The 18,363-nt window shown below is 47.5% G+C and overlaps 1 protein-coding gene across 1 annotated transcript in view; it reads left to right on the plus strand.

Moving 5' to 3' along the window:
* Window positions 1-18,363, plus strand: part of mapkbp1 (mitogen-activated protein kinase binding protein 1) — a 179,907-nt gene that overhangs the window by 76,697 nt on the left and 84,847 nt on the right. Inside the window, exon 4 of the mRNA XM_069917172.1 lies at window positions 734-791. Coding sequence (XP_069773273.1) covers window positions 734-791 — 58 coding nt within the window. The remainder of the gene's footprint in view (window positions 1-733; window positions 792-18,363) is intronic.

The following is an 18,363-nucleotide window of genomic DNA, read 5'->3' on the forward strand; positions in this document are numbered from 1 at the left end:
GAGACATCTTAAAATTAAATTTAGATGGTAACAGGCCATTTTGGCCCATGAATCCGTGCCACCCAATTAACCTACACCCCCTGGTACGTTTTAAACAGTGGGAGGAAAGCAGAGCCCCAGGAAAAACCCACGCAGACACGGGGAGAATGTACAAACTCCTATAGACAGTGCGGGATTTGAGTCCCATTCCTGCTTGCCAGTGCGCTAACCATACCACCTGGACTTGAGGAACTAAGTTACAGGCAAAGGTTTAAATAAGTCAGGACTTTGTTCCCTAGAGCATAAAAGAATGAGAGGCGATGTAAGAGAAGTGTACAAAATTATGAAGTGTTTAGATAGAGTAAATGCAAGCATGCATGTTCCACTCGGCTAGGTGAGATAAGAACAAGATGACATTGGTTAAAAGTGATGGGAAATGTTGAAAAGGAACATTTGGGAGAACGTCTTCACGCAGAGAGTGTGGAACGAGCTGCCATCTGAAGTGGCGAATGTGGGGTCCATTTTGACATTTAAGTAAAATTTGGACAGGTACATAGATGGGAGTGGTATGGAGGGATATAGTCCAGGTGCAGGTCAGTGGGACCAGGCTCAAACTGGATGGGGTGAAGGGTTTGTTTCTGTGCTGCAATGTTCTGTGGAAATCTCGGGCTATATATTACCTGTAAAGCTTTCTATCGACTATGATATGTTGAGGGGAAGAAAATTATCTGACTTCTGCCGTTATTTTCCCTAGGAAAACCATCACTGCAGTGGCATTCTCTCCAGATGGAAAATACCTGGTCACGGGAGAGGTAAGTTTTTGCATTAAATCCTTGCACATGAGTTTGTTTGGCCTTGCTTCATGTAACTAAAGAAATGTGACATCCATGGGTGAGGCCAAGTGTAAACTTGAGGAACAGTACATCATATTCCTCTTGATCAGCCTTAGACCAAATGGCATATACTGTATGTTGATTTTTCTAATTTTAGGTAACCCCATCCCATCTGATCCCACTATTTCCATCACTTCTTTACCGTCAGAATTAATTTCTCTCTCTCTCCTACCTTCTTTCTCCTTATTATATGCAATTTCACTAATTCTATCTTCATAGAGGGTCAGAGCCTGTGATGGTCAGAATAAGTTTGAATATAGCCTGCTGCTCTGGACCCCACTGTAACAGCCTTTTCCCAGGATACACTGTAGGACTATGGTCAGGTGCTGGCTATTAAGCTGTGATATAGCATGGGGCTGTGGATGTATCCCTGGAGGAAGCAGAAAAATGTATCCTGGCACTTTTCCCATGTGAATGTAAACTGGTCCTGCGAGGTTGGGTTCAGGGGGATGGAGAAGAAACCATATAATAATTACAGTACGGAAACAGGCCATGTCGGCCCCTCTAGTCCGCACCGATTTAAGTGAACTCCCCTAGTCCCACCTACCCGCTCCCTGTCCATAACCCTCCAATCCCCTCACATCCATATACTCATACCAGTGCTTCCCTTCCCGGCCCCCCTTTGTCCTTGACAAAGGTCACCAAGTCTGGGACCACAGCAGTGAGGGGGATGGGCTGCTGGTCATGTACCACATGCCATCTTTCTTCTGCAGAGGCCAAATCGGGCTTTTGTACAGGTAGACTGTAGGGTAGATGAGCCCTGCCACAGGTGGCCATGGTCTCCCCTATCTCCCTCATGCCTCTGGGGATTGACCATGCTCAATCGGGGTGGGATGATTACCGCCTCCCATCTGGCCAACCCAATCAGTATACTTGCGCGGGTCACCCTGAAGCAGAACTTCCCCTTACTGGCCCTTAGGAATGCTCTCCAAGGATGCAGTAACCAGGACGGGTGGTAGCCTTGGCAACTTGGAGCTGATGACCATCTTGAGGGTGACTTCCTTGCAGGAATGGTGGATGCCTCTAAATGCTCACCATGTATTGGGGTTGCTGGGAATGATGCTTAGCACCATCCACTGCTGGACCCTTTTCCCAGTATACAGTCGTGAGGATATAAAGCCTTGGGTCTCCCAGGAGGGAAAGGGCAACTGAATAAATTATCGGGACCCCTGGCCACTCCCAGTGGTCGACCCCTGTTGCCGCTGCAGTTTTACCATTACCTACCGCAAGGCTTTGATATCAGAGGCGAGGAGCCGATGGCAGGCTGGAAGAACCCATGCCTTTGGAGGACAAAGCTCCTCCTCTAATTGGCTTCCCCTCACAATGCACCTTCCAGACAGTGTATAAGGAGGAAATGGGTATCCCATTTATCTGGTCCCTGTCCACTGGTGATGAAGCATATCAACTCCTGTCTGAGTGATGACACGGATACATTCCAGTTCGCCTATCATCTACAGCAGATGCCATCTCACTGGCTCTACTCAAAGCCTTGAACACTTGGACAGTAAAGATGCATTTATCAGGATGCGCTTTATCGACTACAGTTCGGTATTAACACCATCATCCCCTCAAAACTGATCAGCAAACTCCCAAGACCTGGGAGTTAAAATCCCACTGTGCAATTGGATCATGGATTTCCTCACATCCAGACCCTCATCAGTGAAGATTGTTAAGAATTTCTCCTCCACAATCTCCATCAATACCAGAGCCCCCTGCTCTACTCACTTTATATCTATGACCATGTGACTTGGTTCGACAATAACACAAATTTGTCTACAAATTTGCAGACAATACCACGGTAATGGGTTGTATAAAGAAAGGGAATGAGTCAGCATATAGGAGGGAGATTGAACACTTGGCCGAATGGTGCACCAACAACAACCTTGCACTCAATGTCACCAAAACTAAGGAGCTGATTGTTGACTTCAGGAAAAGAAAGCCAGAGGTATACAATCCAGTAATCACTGGGGGATCAGAGGTGGAGAGGGTGAGCAAATTTAAGTCACTATCTCAGAGGATCTTTTCTGGACCTAACACACCAATAGCATTGGGAGGAAAGGCTCTACTTCCTCAGGAGTTTGTGGAGTTTTGGTATGACATCAGAAACCCTGGCAAATTTCTACAGAGGTGTGGTGAAAAGTGTACTGACCAGCTGCATCACAGTCTGGTATGGGGACACCAATACCCATAAGTGTAAAGCCCTCCAAAAGATAGTGGACACAGCCCAGGGCATCATGGGCAAAACATCTATAGGGAACGCTGCTGTTAAAGAGCAGTGGCAATCATCAAAGACCTTCACCACCCAGCACATACCCAGTTCTCACTGCTGCCATCAGGAAAGAGGATTAGGTACCACAAGACTTGCACCACCAGATCGAGGAACAGCTGCTACCCTCCACCATCAGACTCCTCAACAACAAACTCAATCAGAGATTCAGTTAAGGACCCTTTACTTGTGCACTTTATTGATTTTCTGCTTGTTCTGTATATTGCACAGTCTGATTACATTCGTTATCTGTTTACAGTTCTTTGTTTGTTTACATGTTTTACACTGTGTACAGTTTATTTTTTGCACTACCAATTAGTGGTAATTCTGCCTGGCCCGCAGGAAAAGGAACCTCAGGGTTGTATGTGATGTCATGTATGTACTCTGACAATACATCTGAAATCTAACCAGGGCCCACTCTCTAATGGTTCTTATCCTCACTTTGCCCAGGTGTCTGTGGGTCCTACTCCAGCAGCGAGTGTTACCTCACTCTGATGGCAGCTACTACATGGTCCCACAGCGATGTGTAATCCCCAAAGGCCTTAAGTCAGTGTCTGCAGGGCATGGTTAGCCTGCTGGCTGGAAAGCCCAGCCAGGATGCCTGTTTCCTGATGGGATTGGCTCACAACGGTACTGCCCTCAACCCAGATCCAGGGCAGCCCTGGCTTCTGCCAGTGGCGATCTCCCAGACCGGTCAGCTCTTTGGTCGAGAACTCCTCGGTCTTGGTGGTCTTGCAGGGGCCTTGGGCATGGCTACATGTGGCTTCCTGGCCCTCCTCTGCATCCCCATTGGCAAGGGCTAAAGGTGTGCCCTTAATGTTGAGTGTGGGTCTGCTTGGTCATTGGTCAGGTCTGAAAGGGTTCAGGCACACGGGGGCAAGGACAGATGAAACACTGATCTACTACCTCACCATCTTCACTATTCATCCATACATTCTCCATCGCCAAAACACATGTCAGCATCATTCTCCTGAAATATCCTGGCTCGGATTTTGAGTGGGTCTGACTGCCAGCTGTCCTGACGAGCCGCTTCTAGCTGCTCATTTTAATTAGCTTGCACACTCATTAAGAGCCCTTATGTTCTAGCTCTGTGTCCCGTGATGGCGCCACCCGGACCACTTCCTCCATAGTGGAGCTACTCTCCTGCAGCATTTCCACTGGTGTTTTCCTGTTCCTTCTTTCCTAGGGCCTCAAGCTGGTGCCTCAAGATGGCTGCTAGCTGCTAAAAGACTTTTCACTGCTTCCCCTTACTTCCCAGGAACCCCAATCTCTTGAGGACTGACACAATATGATGTCCAATCTTCTCCCCTCATGGGCCTAGACTGTTGGGTCAGGCCGCTGGTTTGCCATTGTCTGAAATTCATTCTCCAGAGCTGCCCATCACTCTCATCTTGGAGTGGAGCTCAGGGTTGTTCTCAAAGACAAAAAGATAGCAAGTTGGTCCATGTGGTGGGCTTTTTACTGCAGCTGGCCGGGAGGTGGTGGGGGGGAGGAGGCAGCTCAGTGTGCCCACGTGGCCTAGGTGTAGCAGAGGACCAATTGCATGGCATCCTCGCCTGTGGGTAGATGTAGCTTTGATTGGCAGGTTAGGTGACTTTCGAGCTATTTCCCAGCGGAGAGGTCAGTTGACCCTCTGTATAACAAAGCCAAAACGTTGACAGGCCTTTTCTACCCATTGGGGCTGTCTGACCTACTGAGTTCCTCCTGGTCAAGATTCCAGCATCTGCAGCTTTTGTGTTCCTCTGTGGACTGGTCTTGTCCAGAGTTCTAGTTTCTGCAGCCCTTGAGTCTACATTGTTAAATGGTAATCACGTCATATTTGTTTCACAGAACCGGCAGGTTTTGGATTGAGCCGAGGCCCTTAATGAGGAAATTCAAATTCACAGGGAGCTGCGAAATCAAAGGAGGTTATTTTGATTAATTCCAGGCTTTCCTCTGGAATGTTTCTTGTGCAACTTGCATAGGGAAAGTGGCTCAGAGACTGCAATAGCCCTACTTCTTTGAGTTGCCTTACTTGAAAGCACAACTGCCCACCAGGAACACCTCTTGCTTTTCTCTCCCTTTGGCATCTTTCATTCAACTCTATCTGTCATCCTTCACGTCTCCCTGATATGTCAGTCCCATCCTGTCCCCAATGTACCAGCTCTCTCTTTCCTCTGCACTGTCTCTCAGCCCTGATGAAGGGTTCTGGCTTTCCCCTCACCGATGCAATTCGGCCTGCAGAGTTCCTCCAGCTGATTGTGCGCGGCTCCAGATTCCAGCGATTTAAGTTAAAATGTTCTCTGTTAATCCAAGAAATGCTAATTGCAGCTAGACACATGTTCTTTTTGGGCTCAGTCCAGCTTTTTAATGTGTTTGGCTAGCCTTAACCATTGGACAGTTGCTTGTTGTGTACTCAACTACCCAAGTAATACACAAGAGTACACACACTTTAGTCAGGATGACCTGTTTAAGGGTAAAGTGCTAGGCAGCCATGAGGATGCACGCCAAACTTTCTGACATTAGAGTCACACTTCAAAAATACTGCATTGGCTGTGCAGAACTTTATAGTGTCCTAAGATTGCGAGAGGGTGTATTAAATTTTATATTTTATTTACAACACAGTTGAAGCCAATTCCGGCCATTTAAACCCGTGCCGCCCAATTACACTCAAATTAACCCCCACACATTTTTGGAAGGTGGGAGGAAACCGGAGCACATGGGGAAAACCCACTCTGACATGAGAAGAATGTTCAAACACCTTACAGACAGCGCTGGATTTGAACCTGGGTCAACGGCACTGTAATATCACGTTAATTGCTGCACTAACCGTGCCTCCCCAATATGGGTGTATGAGTATCAGTTCTGTATTTTTTGTAGTGTTCACTTTAGTTTCTTGTGCTTTGATGAGTCATCTGTATAAAGTCCAGAACTGTCTGGGGAATTGCTGTAGGGCAGTTGACTGAGACAGGAACATGGGGCTCCCTATCTTGGAAAATTCATTTTGTTTTCAGGATGGCAAGAATATGAAGCAGTTGGGTTGGCGGAGGCGGGTGAGGTGATTGGTAGCCAGCACAGCACTAAATCAACAGTCGTGAAATGATTTGTAGATCTCCTTTTCCAGTAAAGACTAACAAAATGAAGCAGAAACCCTTCTTCTGTTCCTTCCTATTGTTTTCCAAAGCACTTGATTCCTTGCCAACTGAGAGAACACCGTGTGTGGCACAGTTGCCTGACGAGTGAGCCGCTGCCTCACAGCGCCAGAGACCCACATTCATTGCTAACCTTCAATGTTGCCTCTCTGGAGATTGCAAGTTCTCCCTGTGACTGGAGGGGGGTGGGTGGTCCTCCAGATATTCTGGTGCCCTCCCATACCTCAAATGTGTGTGGGTTACAAGTTGTTCCTCATGTGCAGGGTGAATGGTTGCATCAGGGTGGGGGGGGGGGGGGGCGGTGGGGATAGAGAGGGGTGTTGATGAGAATGTGGGGAGAATAAAAAAATGAGATTGGTACAAATGGGTGGTTGATGGTCTGCAAGGACTTAGTGGGTTTGCTTTTGTGTAGCATGTGTTTATGACGATAAGGGGAGGGCCAGAGAAGAGGACCCTGACACAGTGCCATTGGTTCAACTCCTTTGCACCAAGCCTCGCTGTATCTCAAACTTCTGCACTGTTGTATAACCCCCTCACCCTTGCTAATCTGATGTCCTCCATGAATATAGGAGGCCTCCCACTCGACAACCAAAAGGAAAACAAAGAACTTCTGAAAAGAAAACAATTACAGGAGATCCCAGAACATTTCACTGTTCAACTAGGGACGGCTAGTTACTTTTGGTTGGCTATTTTAACAGGGAATATGTCAGCCAGCTTACTCATATCTGATAAAGAACTGCTTGATAATGAGGGGGAGGGGGGTCAAAGTCAAGGGGGAATCACTTTGGCCATTGCACCAGAGAGATAACTCCCTGGCCTACTTTGGATTGCTGCCCGTTAGATCCACCTGAGGGATAGGTGGTGCTCACTTTAACATCTCATTCCAAAGTGTGGTCCAGGTTCACTTGAGCGAGTGCAGGGATGGTAGTTTCTCTGTCAGAGGAGAGATTGAGTAGACTGTGATTGTATTCTCTTGCATTTGGAAAGCACTTACTATAATAGAACAGATTCTATCATCAATGTGTATATGTACAGATGGTAGTGTAGGATGACTGTGATTGGCTGAGAGTGTAGCCACACCTACTGGCAAGTCTTAAAGCATTGCTCCTAGCCAGACCAGGTCATTCTGGACTGGTCGACCTACTTGTGATATGCTCCAATCTTTTAGTTAATAAAAGCTTTGGTTTGGATCAACAAGTCTTTGGTTCTTTCGACGCGCACTACATTTACAAAATGAAATGCTGTTTATTCAAATCTCTGATGCAAAAGGACATTAAAAAAAACAGAGGTGCAGGAGTCTGTTCTGCCATCGCGTCTTGTGCATTAATTTATTTCCCTGCCTCGTCCGTCCCCTCTGTGCCCACTGTCAGACTCACTTTTGGAGATACTGAATGACCCAGGAGCGAGACCCTGTGAGGGTGCAAATATTTACTGCCTTCATGTAAAGGTGTTCTTATCTCAGACCTAAATAGTTTACCTTTTATCATGAGACTGTGCTCTGGGGAAACAACCTCTCCGTATCCACCCTGTGGGTTTCAATGAGATCATCTTCATTTCTCTAAATGGCAACGACTTAAGGGCAGTCTTGCTCAATCCCTTTTCACAAGAGAGTTCTCACATCCTATGAGTCAATCTATGAACTCCAAGGTAGCTATGTCCTTCAGGTTCAGAGACCAGAGCGAAGCACCCCTTTTTCTAAATGAGCTGTTAGCTCAGCAGGGTTTGCTTACTTCTATCTTGGTAATAAAATGCTGGACAAATCAAGATGGGAGAGGTTAGAAATTGAGAGGAGCAGACTTTCCAAATCCTCACCATTTCTCTGTGCCATTTAACAGACCACGGGCTGCTTCACCAAGTTCTGACTTGTTCTCTGTTTTAGTAAGGGAAGCATTGACATTGGAAAGAGGGATGTGATGAGACTGGGGTCAGGTTAATCACTGTTTATAAAATATTCTGAGTTTCCACAGCAACTGCTTGTATTAGGTTTAGTTTAGTATCCTGTTTCCTGGGTGACTGGATGTTTGAGCCTTGGCTTGAGTTCATATCTTCAAATGAGAAAAGTGTGGCTGATTTGTTTGTTTGATGGCACAAAACACTTTAAGCTGCACTCATTAAGAAGATCCTGAATGCATGCAAACAGTGTTCTTGTAATCTCACTTAAATATATCATGCTATTTCACCAAGCTCTCCTAGTACTGGATGTGCCCCAAACCAAGCTGGTTTACTCTGCGTGTTGACAGGAAATAACTGAGAGCACTGGATTCAACAAAGATTAAAGGACCAGATAGTACCCTAGCTGAAAGACTAGTCCAGATGCTGTGAAAATCGCCCGGGTATGTCCTTTTGCAAAAAGCAAGACTAGTCTACGTTAACACCAACCAATAAATCTACTCTCAAATCCATAAGCAGACAGAAAGCATCACTGACAGAGCTATCAATCAGGCACCTACTCACCAATCCCCTGCTCACTGGTGCCCCATTTTGGTTTGCCAGGGTCATTAGAGTCATGGTCTCAGATGGACTGAACTGAATTCTAGAAATGAGGAGAGAATAACTGCCCCCTCCCTCCTCATCCCCCAACAAGGCGGCATTAGGAACAAACCATTCCATTCCAAAGGCAGGATTCCTATCTCTCTCGAAGGAAGATGCTATGGTTGTTGGAGTTTAACCACCCCAGACAATGGAGATTACTCCAGAGGTTCCTAACCTAGTGTCCTAACCCCAACCAGGTTCAGTTGCTTCTTTAATAATCTTTCCTTTACAATAATCGCAGAACTGTTTGCTGATAATTGTGCAATGTTCAATTCCATTCATAATCCTTCAGGATCTGAAGCAGAACTTGCCCTCCCACCAAACTCCTCTGCTCATCAAGGAACCTCACGAACCTTCCACATAACAATTAACATACTAAAACAATCTCACAAACCCACCAGTCCTGATAACTATATCATGTTTATGATTAAACAATTCCTTGCACGTGAATATGCAAAGGCATTTTATCGATCTGGAGCAATTCAGATAAATAAACAACAACACTTCATCCGGAGGACTCCAGTTCTGAGAAATACCATAGAGGTCAGAAAATATTTTCAAAGCCTTATCAATCCTTGAACTTTAGATATTTATCTCATCGCTCTCCACTATCACATTATATCAGGAGACTTACTAAATTCTCCCAGTACAGATTAAAAACTCTCCACAATGCTTTGCAGCTACATTCACTATCTGAAATCTTCTCAAAGTTCACTAAACCATGCTGAAATTCACAAATAGCCTCTATTTTTAGTAAACTCACCAACCCAGGCAAACGTAGAACCAAGTTTTCCAACATAGATGTGTATGACGTCATCCTTGCCCTAATCTTTGATCTTTCATAGTTAAGGAAAGGGTGACATCAGTGAGAGTCACCTTGAGTAATTCGGGTTGGCGTCCTGTTTTGCTCAGTTTGAGGTACTTTTGCCTCCAAGCCAGAAGGTTGGAGGTTTAAATCCTGCTCCAGAGAATTAAGCACCACCTCCAGTACTGACAGGATGGCATGCTAACCAAGGTGTGCCTGTTGGATGACACTTCCTCTCCCAGTTCTGGTGAGAGTTGAAGTTGCACTGACCTAGTTGTGTGATAAAAGTGTGATATATTTCCCCTGGTGCCAAGGCGCATCTTGCTGTGAGCTCCTACAGAATGATCTGCAGAATTATTTTCCCATATTTGCTTTCAGCATATAAGACCATTCAGCCTAGCTGCCCAAGGAATTAGTAGAACCTGTCTCATTAAACATAAGACAGAGTTAGATGGCTCTTTGTGCAGGTGAAGCTGTCCATGACCAATCAGCCATGATTGGTACATCAGGCTCAATGGGCAGAATGGCCGGCTGCTGCTCCTATATCATGTTTTTATGAGTTTGTCCATTCCCCCCCCCCCCCCATGTCATTCCCCTGCTTGTTTCCCTATAAACCTATTTGCTCTCATGTGCTCTTCATCCCCCTCCACCTCTTGGGTCATTTACAGTGGCCAATTGACCTTCGATCTGCTTGTTTTAGGAATGTGGGATGAAATTGGAGCACTTAGAGGAAGCCTGCAGGGTCACAGAAAGAATATGCAAACCCCACATAGACAGCTCTAGAAATCAGGACTGTACCTGGGCAACTGGAGCTGTGAGGCAGCAGCACTAACTGCTGTGGCCCGACACTGCTGTTACAGATCTTTTTGTGATTAAGATGGTTGTTGAGTTAACTTGCAATGCATCCACTGGATATAAATGTGTTTCACATCTGTGACATTGCTGAGAGATTCCTACTAGCGCTGACCAGAGACACTGACCAGGGAGTGGGGAGCAGAGACCGGGGTTGGAGGAGGGAGGGACGCGTTGGGCTCCAGCAACTCAGCACCAAGACAATGTGGTCAGAGCTGAGTGAGGGCATTTGCACCACTTCTCTCCCCCCCCCCCCCCCCCACCCTCACTTCAGGGAGCCACTATTCCATTGTCCTCTCCAATCCCCTCACTCACCAGTCAGTGCCTCCCCACAAAAAATTAAAGTTCTTACATGATCAGGTGTTGGTAGGGGAACTTCGTGAACATGTAGCCCCATTTGTGCTAAACTTGTTCATCTGCTCAGCATAAGTAAAGAGTGCCCAAATTCTCAAACCAGTGCCCTTGAAAGCCCGCCACGTCGGACTCAAAACAGCTGCCTAGGCCAAGCATGCATCCCAGACTGAGAGGCATTTTCAAACCAGTTTCAAACCAGCAGTGAAACTGTATCAAGGGTATAGGGCATGGAGAGGGAGAGAGTTGCCTGGCCCCAACAACACTGAACTGCTACTCTTGCACCAAGTTTGGAAACATACAGACCCTGGGATGCCTCAAAGTCAAAAGCCAGACTGTCTGGCCTAAAACCAGATGTCTAGCCACCCTGACTGCGCCCCTCTGAGATCTGCGCTCAAGGCGGCTGCCTAGTTCGACTAACATTAGCATCGGCCCTGGTGCTGAGAGTCGAGGGTGTCAGTCGTCTGTTTGCCTTGCAACACTGGAAATAAAGGCCCAGTGCTCTGTGGCAAGAAGCATAGTCCAAAACTGATGAGACTGGCTCTACAGGAAGAGGCAGTGAACAAATATTTATGAAGTCTGACAACTCTCAGAGTTTGTCCTCCTGTTTGTCCATCTGTTGGCCTCTCCTCTCTCATCCTCAGTTTGTTGTTTTAACTTTGGATTTTATTTTCACATCCTCTCTTTCTGGGTTTTCCATAATTTTTTTTCCACATAAAGCATATTCTGTTAAAAACTCCAGTAGATGTATCTCTTTCTCAATCATGTATGCTCATAATGTACGAATATTTTCTGTGTCTCAGTTAGGCGTGCATGCATGAATGCATTTGTGCACACACTCATTGCATCCTCTCTTGCATTTGATGATACACCGTCCCAGTCTTTCCTCCACACAGGCTTCCTCCTAAATCCTTATCGTGCATGCTCACGGGGTTCTTTCCCCATCACTCACACGTGAATGCACATTCCACATGAACAAACAATTCTTTCATCAATGTATCCTTTAACCTTCTGCTTCCTATTGTGTGTGCCATGAATGATCTCACATTCCACTCCGGGACCCCTGTCTGAATACTGGTTCAACAGGTATGCAGCAAATCAACATCTCAAGTTTACTGTCATCTGGTTGTTCAAGCTCAACCTGACTAAACAGTGCTCTGAAGTATTTCATCTATGTAAATAAATAAATACTGTTTTGCACATGTGAAAGTCTTGAATGGTTAGTATGCACAGTTTCTTTCACGTGTTCACATAATTTTTTTAAAATTCGAGGCACACAGCACAGTAACAGGCCATTTTGGCCCACGAGTCCATGCCACCCAATTTACACCCAATTAACTACGCCCCTGGTACATTTTGAACAGTGGGAGAAAACTGGAGCTCCCAGAGAACACCCACGCAGACAAGGGGAGAAGGTACAAACTCCTTACAGACAGCGCGGGATTCAAACCCAAGTCCCGATCGCTGAAGCTGTAAAGATGTTGCGCCAACTGTCCTGCCCACTAGATTTACACAGAAAGTTACCAATGCAAAGAGGTTTCTAGTGTTTCATTCTTATTATAGTTGATTTTGGTGGTACTCCTCTTGACTTCTTCCGGTGTAGGTTCACTGGCTTCTGCTGCAATCTAGCTTGACACCAATTGGAGGAGAGTGCAACTTTCCCTGGATAGAGTGCTGTTCTGGTTATTGATACTTTCAAATACAAATGGGGCATGGCAGGGGGAACATAATGTGGGAAAAGTGAGGTCATCCACTCCAATAGAGAAAGAAATAGAAAGGGAGTCTATTTATTAAATGATGACAGATTGAAAGCTGTTCAGAGAGACCTGGTTGTCTTGTACACAAATCACTAGAAATTCATATTCAGGTACAGCAAGCAATGAGGAAGGCAAACAGTATCCTGGTCATTATTGCAAGAAGATTTGAGAACCAGAGTAAAAATGTCTCGTTGCAATTATATTGGGCCATGGTGAGATGACCCTGAGTTATTGTGTGCACATTTGGTCTCCTGACCTAATGAAAGATACTTTACTTTGGCTTGGCTTCGCGGACGAAGATTTATGGAGGGGTAATGTCCACGTCAGCTGCAGGCTCGTTTGTGGCTGACAAGTCCGATGCGGGACAGGCAGACACGGTTGCAAGGGAAAATTGGTTGGTTGGGGTTGGGTGTTGGGTTTTTCCTCCTTTGTCTTTTGTCAGTGAGGTGGGCTCTGCAGTCTTCTTCAAAGGAGGTTGCTGCCTGCCGAACTGTGAGGCGCCAAGATGCACGGTTTGAGGCGATATCAGCCCACTGGCGGTGGTCAATGTGGCAGACACCAAGAGATTTCTTTAGGCAGTCCTTGTACCTCTTCTTTGGTGCACCTCTGTCACGGTGGCCAGTGGAGAGCTCGCCATATAACACGATCTTGGGAAGGCGATGGTCCTCCATTCTGGAGACGTGATCTACCCACTTGCGATAAAGGGGGTGCAACTGAGGTTGTTTGCCAGACTGGAGGGTTTGTCCTGTGAGGAGAGGTTAAGCAGACTGGACCTAAAGCAGGATTTTGACCTGAAACATCAACAATCCATTTATTCTTGCTTCAGATTGTAGCAGCTGTAGTCTCCTGGGCCTATACTCTCCAGAATTGAAAAAAAATGAGAAGTCACCTCACTGAAAGATAGAAAATCCTTGAGGGGTTTGACAGCATGGAATGAAAGAATGGTGTTTCCCCTGACTGAGGTGTGTAGAATAATGAGACACAGTTTCTAAACGGGCAGAGCTTGGCTATTCCAGACCAATAGAGAGAAGTGAATCTTAGAATTCAAGACAGAAATCAATGGATTTTTGAATGCTAAAGGAATCAATGAATATGGGGTTTAGTGCACTTGAGGTGAAAGATCTTATTGAATGGCGGAGTGGGAAAGAGGGGCTAATTGGTCTATTCTTGGTTGCTTTCAATCATTTCTGTTTAATGTATAACCCCTGTTTCTTTTTGTGCTGTTGGATTATGATTATAGTTTGCAGGAGCCTTTCCAAGATGTGGTCACATCTGTCACACAGAAGCTCCAATGTCATTATATTGAAGCTGTTGATATAGGGATGATGTCTGTCAGGTTTCTTCCCTAAGGGAAATATCACTGCCCTGAATGGTGTTTTGATGTTAAGAGTTATCCAATCAAGCCTTGCTTCAGACGACATCTTAGGTTGACACTGCTCTATTGTGTTGAGGAGGAGCTGAACTACTGACACAACTCTCAGTCAGGTGAACCGTCAGACTCTTCTGTGTCCTGGCCAATGCAGTAAAATCCCCAGTATCCAGCGCCTATGGTAGATGCTAGATAAGTGAATTTGCCAGTTGCTTGAGATTGTGTGATTGACAAACTTACCGCATCAATTTTAAACGTTTGTATTTTTTGGCTATTTATTTTCTGCAATTTTTTTTGTCAGTTCCTTGAATTCTGGATAACAGGGATTTTACTGTGTGTATTCTTCAACGAGCAGCTCTACAATAGATTGCCTGTTACCACATTGTTATGGGTTCCTGCTGTTTGCAATTTGGTTTTAAATTTTTAAACTGTATAACCGTTCTAACTACCAGTTTAACTAAGAAGAGCTTTGGGAAATGTTGAGTCTTTGGACAGAACATTGATTGAAATACACATCTTTCTTCCACGAAACTCCAGGTATCCTTTCAGGTTTGATGGCAGTCAGACCACTCTTAAAGAGAGTTACCCAAGGGTGACTCTAGTCACCTCCCTGTTGGAGATACTATATCTGGTTGGCTGGTCAAGCGGACATTCGATCCTTTGTGGCAATTAATATTGTTAGAATCATGGATAAATAGGGCAGGCTACTAATATTGATGACTATGGTGTCCCCGAGAGTTTACCAGAGCATCCAGGATGCGACCACTTACGCCACAGCCATGAAGGTGCTGAAAGGGCTCTATGAGCGACCGGTGAACAGGGTCTACGCTCGGTACAAACTAGCGACAAGGAGGCAACAGCCCAGTCGGTGAGTCCTGTAGAGCTTATATTCAAGCACTAAGGGCAATGGGCAGGGACTGTGCCTGCACAGACAGAACTGCTGCAGAGACCACAGACGATCTCATTCGAGATGCCTACATGGCCAGAGTCCAATCGAATGAGGTGAGGCAGCGCCTGCTAGAGCACAGGGGAGAAAATCTAGAGGACGTGATCCAGATCGTAGAGACAATGGAGAATGCGGTCTTAAGTATGGACGTGTACACTCAGTGCTGGACCCCATGCTCTGATGTTAGTAGGATGCCCTCCCTCAACACTACTACCCCCCGGCACACCGACAGCCTGTCTGCTGCCGCTACACTGCCTGATGCGACCCCAAAGTGTTATTTCTGCGAGAGGGACAAGCACAGCAGGTCCCAGTGCCCGGCAAGAAAAGTCAGGTGCCAGAAGTGCCTTAAAAATGGCCACTTTGCTGTAGTCTATCGCTCCAAAATGGCCACCGTCAAACACAGTGCCTCGTGTGAAGCCCAACCTTCTCCCTCCCATTCAAACATTTCTTCCTCTGAGCTCTCATCCAATGTGACATTCACCCTCCCTCACAAAGCAACATCCGACCAGACTCCAACCCTGACCTCAACGGCTGCCGCCGCTGCCGACCAGGGACCCGCCTCTGCCATCACCGCTGAGCCCGCCACTGCCACTACCACTGACCCCACCACCGCCATCACCACTGAGCCCACTGCTGACGACCAGGGACCCACCACCGCTGCTGACCAGGGACATGCTGCACCCGCCGACGCTGCCGACCGGGGACCAGCCACTACCGAGGCAGCCGACCAGGTACCTGCCGCTGCGGCTGACGCTACCGACCCGGTACCCACCGACGCTGCTGACCAGGGATACGCCACCGTGACCAATGCTACCGACCCGGTATCACCACCAACAACCGCCTGACTTACCGCCCCAATGTCAACAGCAAGCAGCGACCCCCCCCCAGCACGCTGCAAGCAGCAGCACCAACTCCTTGACGCTGACTGTTCAGGCCTGACTGTTTCTGTGATGTCATCACGCACACATTGCGTGATGTCATCACGCAGGACTTCACTGTCGCCATTACAAGTCACTGCATCAGTAACCCTAGACCAGGACTGCCCCCATTCCCTCACAAAAGCAATGGAACTGATTAAAGTGCATGGACACTATACTAATTGCTAATTTGACTCAGGGTCAACTGACAGTTTTATCCGCCCAGATCTGGCCCACCATTGCAGACTGGCTATTCTCCCCACTGCTCAGAGGATTTCATTGGCGACCAGATCGCACTCGACCAGGGTAAAGGGGTACTGCGTGGTGACCCTGAAAGTCCAGGGCATCACGTTCACAGACTTCAAACTATTAGTCCTTCCCCAACTGTGCGCCCATGGACTGCTGGGACTGGACTTTCAGTGCCAGTTTTGAACCATATCCCTGCAATTTGGGGGGCCTCATGCTCCACTCTCTGTCTGTAACCACTCCACCCTGGAAGCCTCCTGCCAGTGGCACCCCGAACCACCCACCCCCATGTACTGGGGCCTCACCTGTAGCCTCTCCATCCTCCGAGTTGCTCCACCAGCACTGTTGGCAAACCTCACCCATGGCTGGAAGCCTGTGGCCACCAAAAGCCGTTAATATAGTTATGAACACAGGAAATTTATCACAAGCGAAGTGCGCAGACTGCTGGATGAGGGCATTCTCGAACCTAGCTCGAATCCCTGGAAGGCCCAGGTGGTGGTTGTTAAAAACGGGGTAAAGCTGCGGATAGTGGTTGACTACAGCCAGACAATCTACCGCTTCACGCTTCTGGATGCGTACCCCCTTCCACGGATCACGGATGTGATGAATCAGATCGCCCAATACCGCATGTTCTCCACCATTGACTTAAGTTCGGCCAATCACCAGCTCCTGATCCACCGAGAAGACCGACCTTTCACGGCCTTCGAAGTGAATGGACGGCTGTATCAATTCCTCAGGGTACCCTTTGGGGTCACGAATAGCGTCGCGGTCTTCCAGCAGGAAATAGACTGGATGGTGGACCAGAACGGGCTAACAGCTACTTTCCCGTATCTGGACAATGTCACCATCTGCAGCCATAACACACAGGATCATGATGCCATCCTCGAGAAATTTTTTCAGATGACAATTTGGCTGAACTTGACCTACAATTTTGACAAGTGTGTCTTCCGGACCACTCGGCTCGCAATTCTAGGTTGTGTGGTGGAGAACAGGGTGGTAATGCCAGACTCTGACCACATGCATCCCCTCATGGACTTGTCCCCTCCCCCCACACCCAGAAGGCACTCAGACGCTGCCTGGGCTTTTTCTCCTACTATGCCCAATGGGTTCCACACTATGCCGACAAGGCACGGCCACTCATCAAGACCACCTCCTTCCCCCTGTCAACTGAAGCCAGAGCAGCCTTCAACTGCATCAAATCGGACATCACCGCTGCAATGCTGCACGCCATCGACGAGTCCATCCCGTTCCAAGTCGAGGGCGATGCGTCCGAGTTTGCACTGGCAGCCACTTTGAACCAGGCCAGCTGGCCTTCATCTCCAGAATCCTCCAGGGTCCTGAGAGCCGACACTCCTCTGTTGAGAAGGAGGCCCAGGCCATAGTCGAAGCAGTATGTCGTTGGAGACACTACCTCACTGGCAGGCGTTTTACACTGCTGACCGACCAACGCGCGGTCTCCTTCATGTTTAGCAATACCCAGCGAGGTAAGATCAAGAATGACAAAATTGCCAGATGGAGAATTGAACTCTCCACCTTGAATTATGACGTACTGTATCGGCCTGGTAAACTCAACGACCCGCCAGATGCGCTCTCCAGCGGAACTTACGCCAACATGCAACTGGACAGGCTGCAGAGACTCCACGAAGAGCTCTGTCATCCAGGGGTCACTAGGTTCGCGCACTTTGTCAAAGCTCGCAGCCTGCCCTACACGGTTGAGGAGATTCGCTCCATGACCCGAGCCTGCCCAGTGTGCGCTGAGTGCAAGCCCCACTTCTTCCATCCAGAGAATACCCACGTCATCAAAACCACCCGCCCCTTTGAGCATCTCAGCGTGGACTTCAAGGGGCCCCTACCGTCGACCAACCATAATACCTACATCCTTACGGCCATAGATGAGTACTCCCGCTTCCCGTTTGCTGTGCCCTGCTCAGACATGACCGCCTCCTCAGTCATAGAAGCCCTGCACAGCATCTTTGCCATATTCAGGTACCCCAGTTACATCCACAGTGACAGGGGGTCCTCTTTTATGAGTGCAGAGCTGCGGCAGTACCTTCTAAGCGTGGTATTGCTTCAAGCAGGACCACCAGCTATAACCAAAATGGTAATGGGCAGATCGAAAGAGAGAATGCCACCGTCTGGAAAGCAGTTTCGCTTGCCCTCTGGTCCAAAGATCTCCTCACCTCTCACTGGCAGGATGTGCTCACTAGTGCCCTACACTCCATTCGCTCCCTCCTATGCACCACGACCAATGTCACCCCCCAAGAAAGGATGTTCTCTTTCCCGAGGAAATCCAAATCGGGAACAACCATACCGGCATGG

The sequence above is a fragment of the Narcine bancroftii genome, chromosome 2 (genome assembly GCF_036971445.1).
Source record: "Narcine bancroftii isolate sNarBan1 chromosome 2, sNarBan1.hap1, whole genome shotgun sequence".
NCBI classification, from domain to species: domain Eukaryota; kingdom Metazoa; phylum Chordata; class Chondrichthyes; order Torpediniformes; family Narcinidae; genus Narcine; species Narcine bancroftii.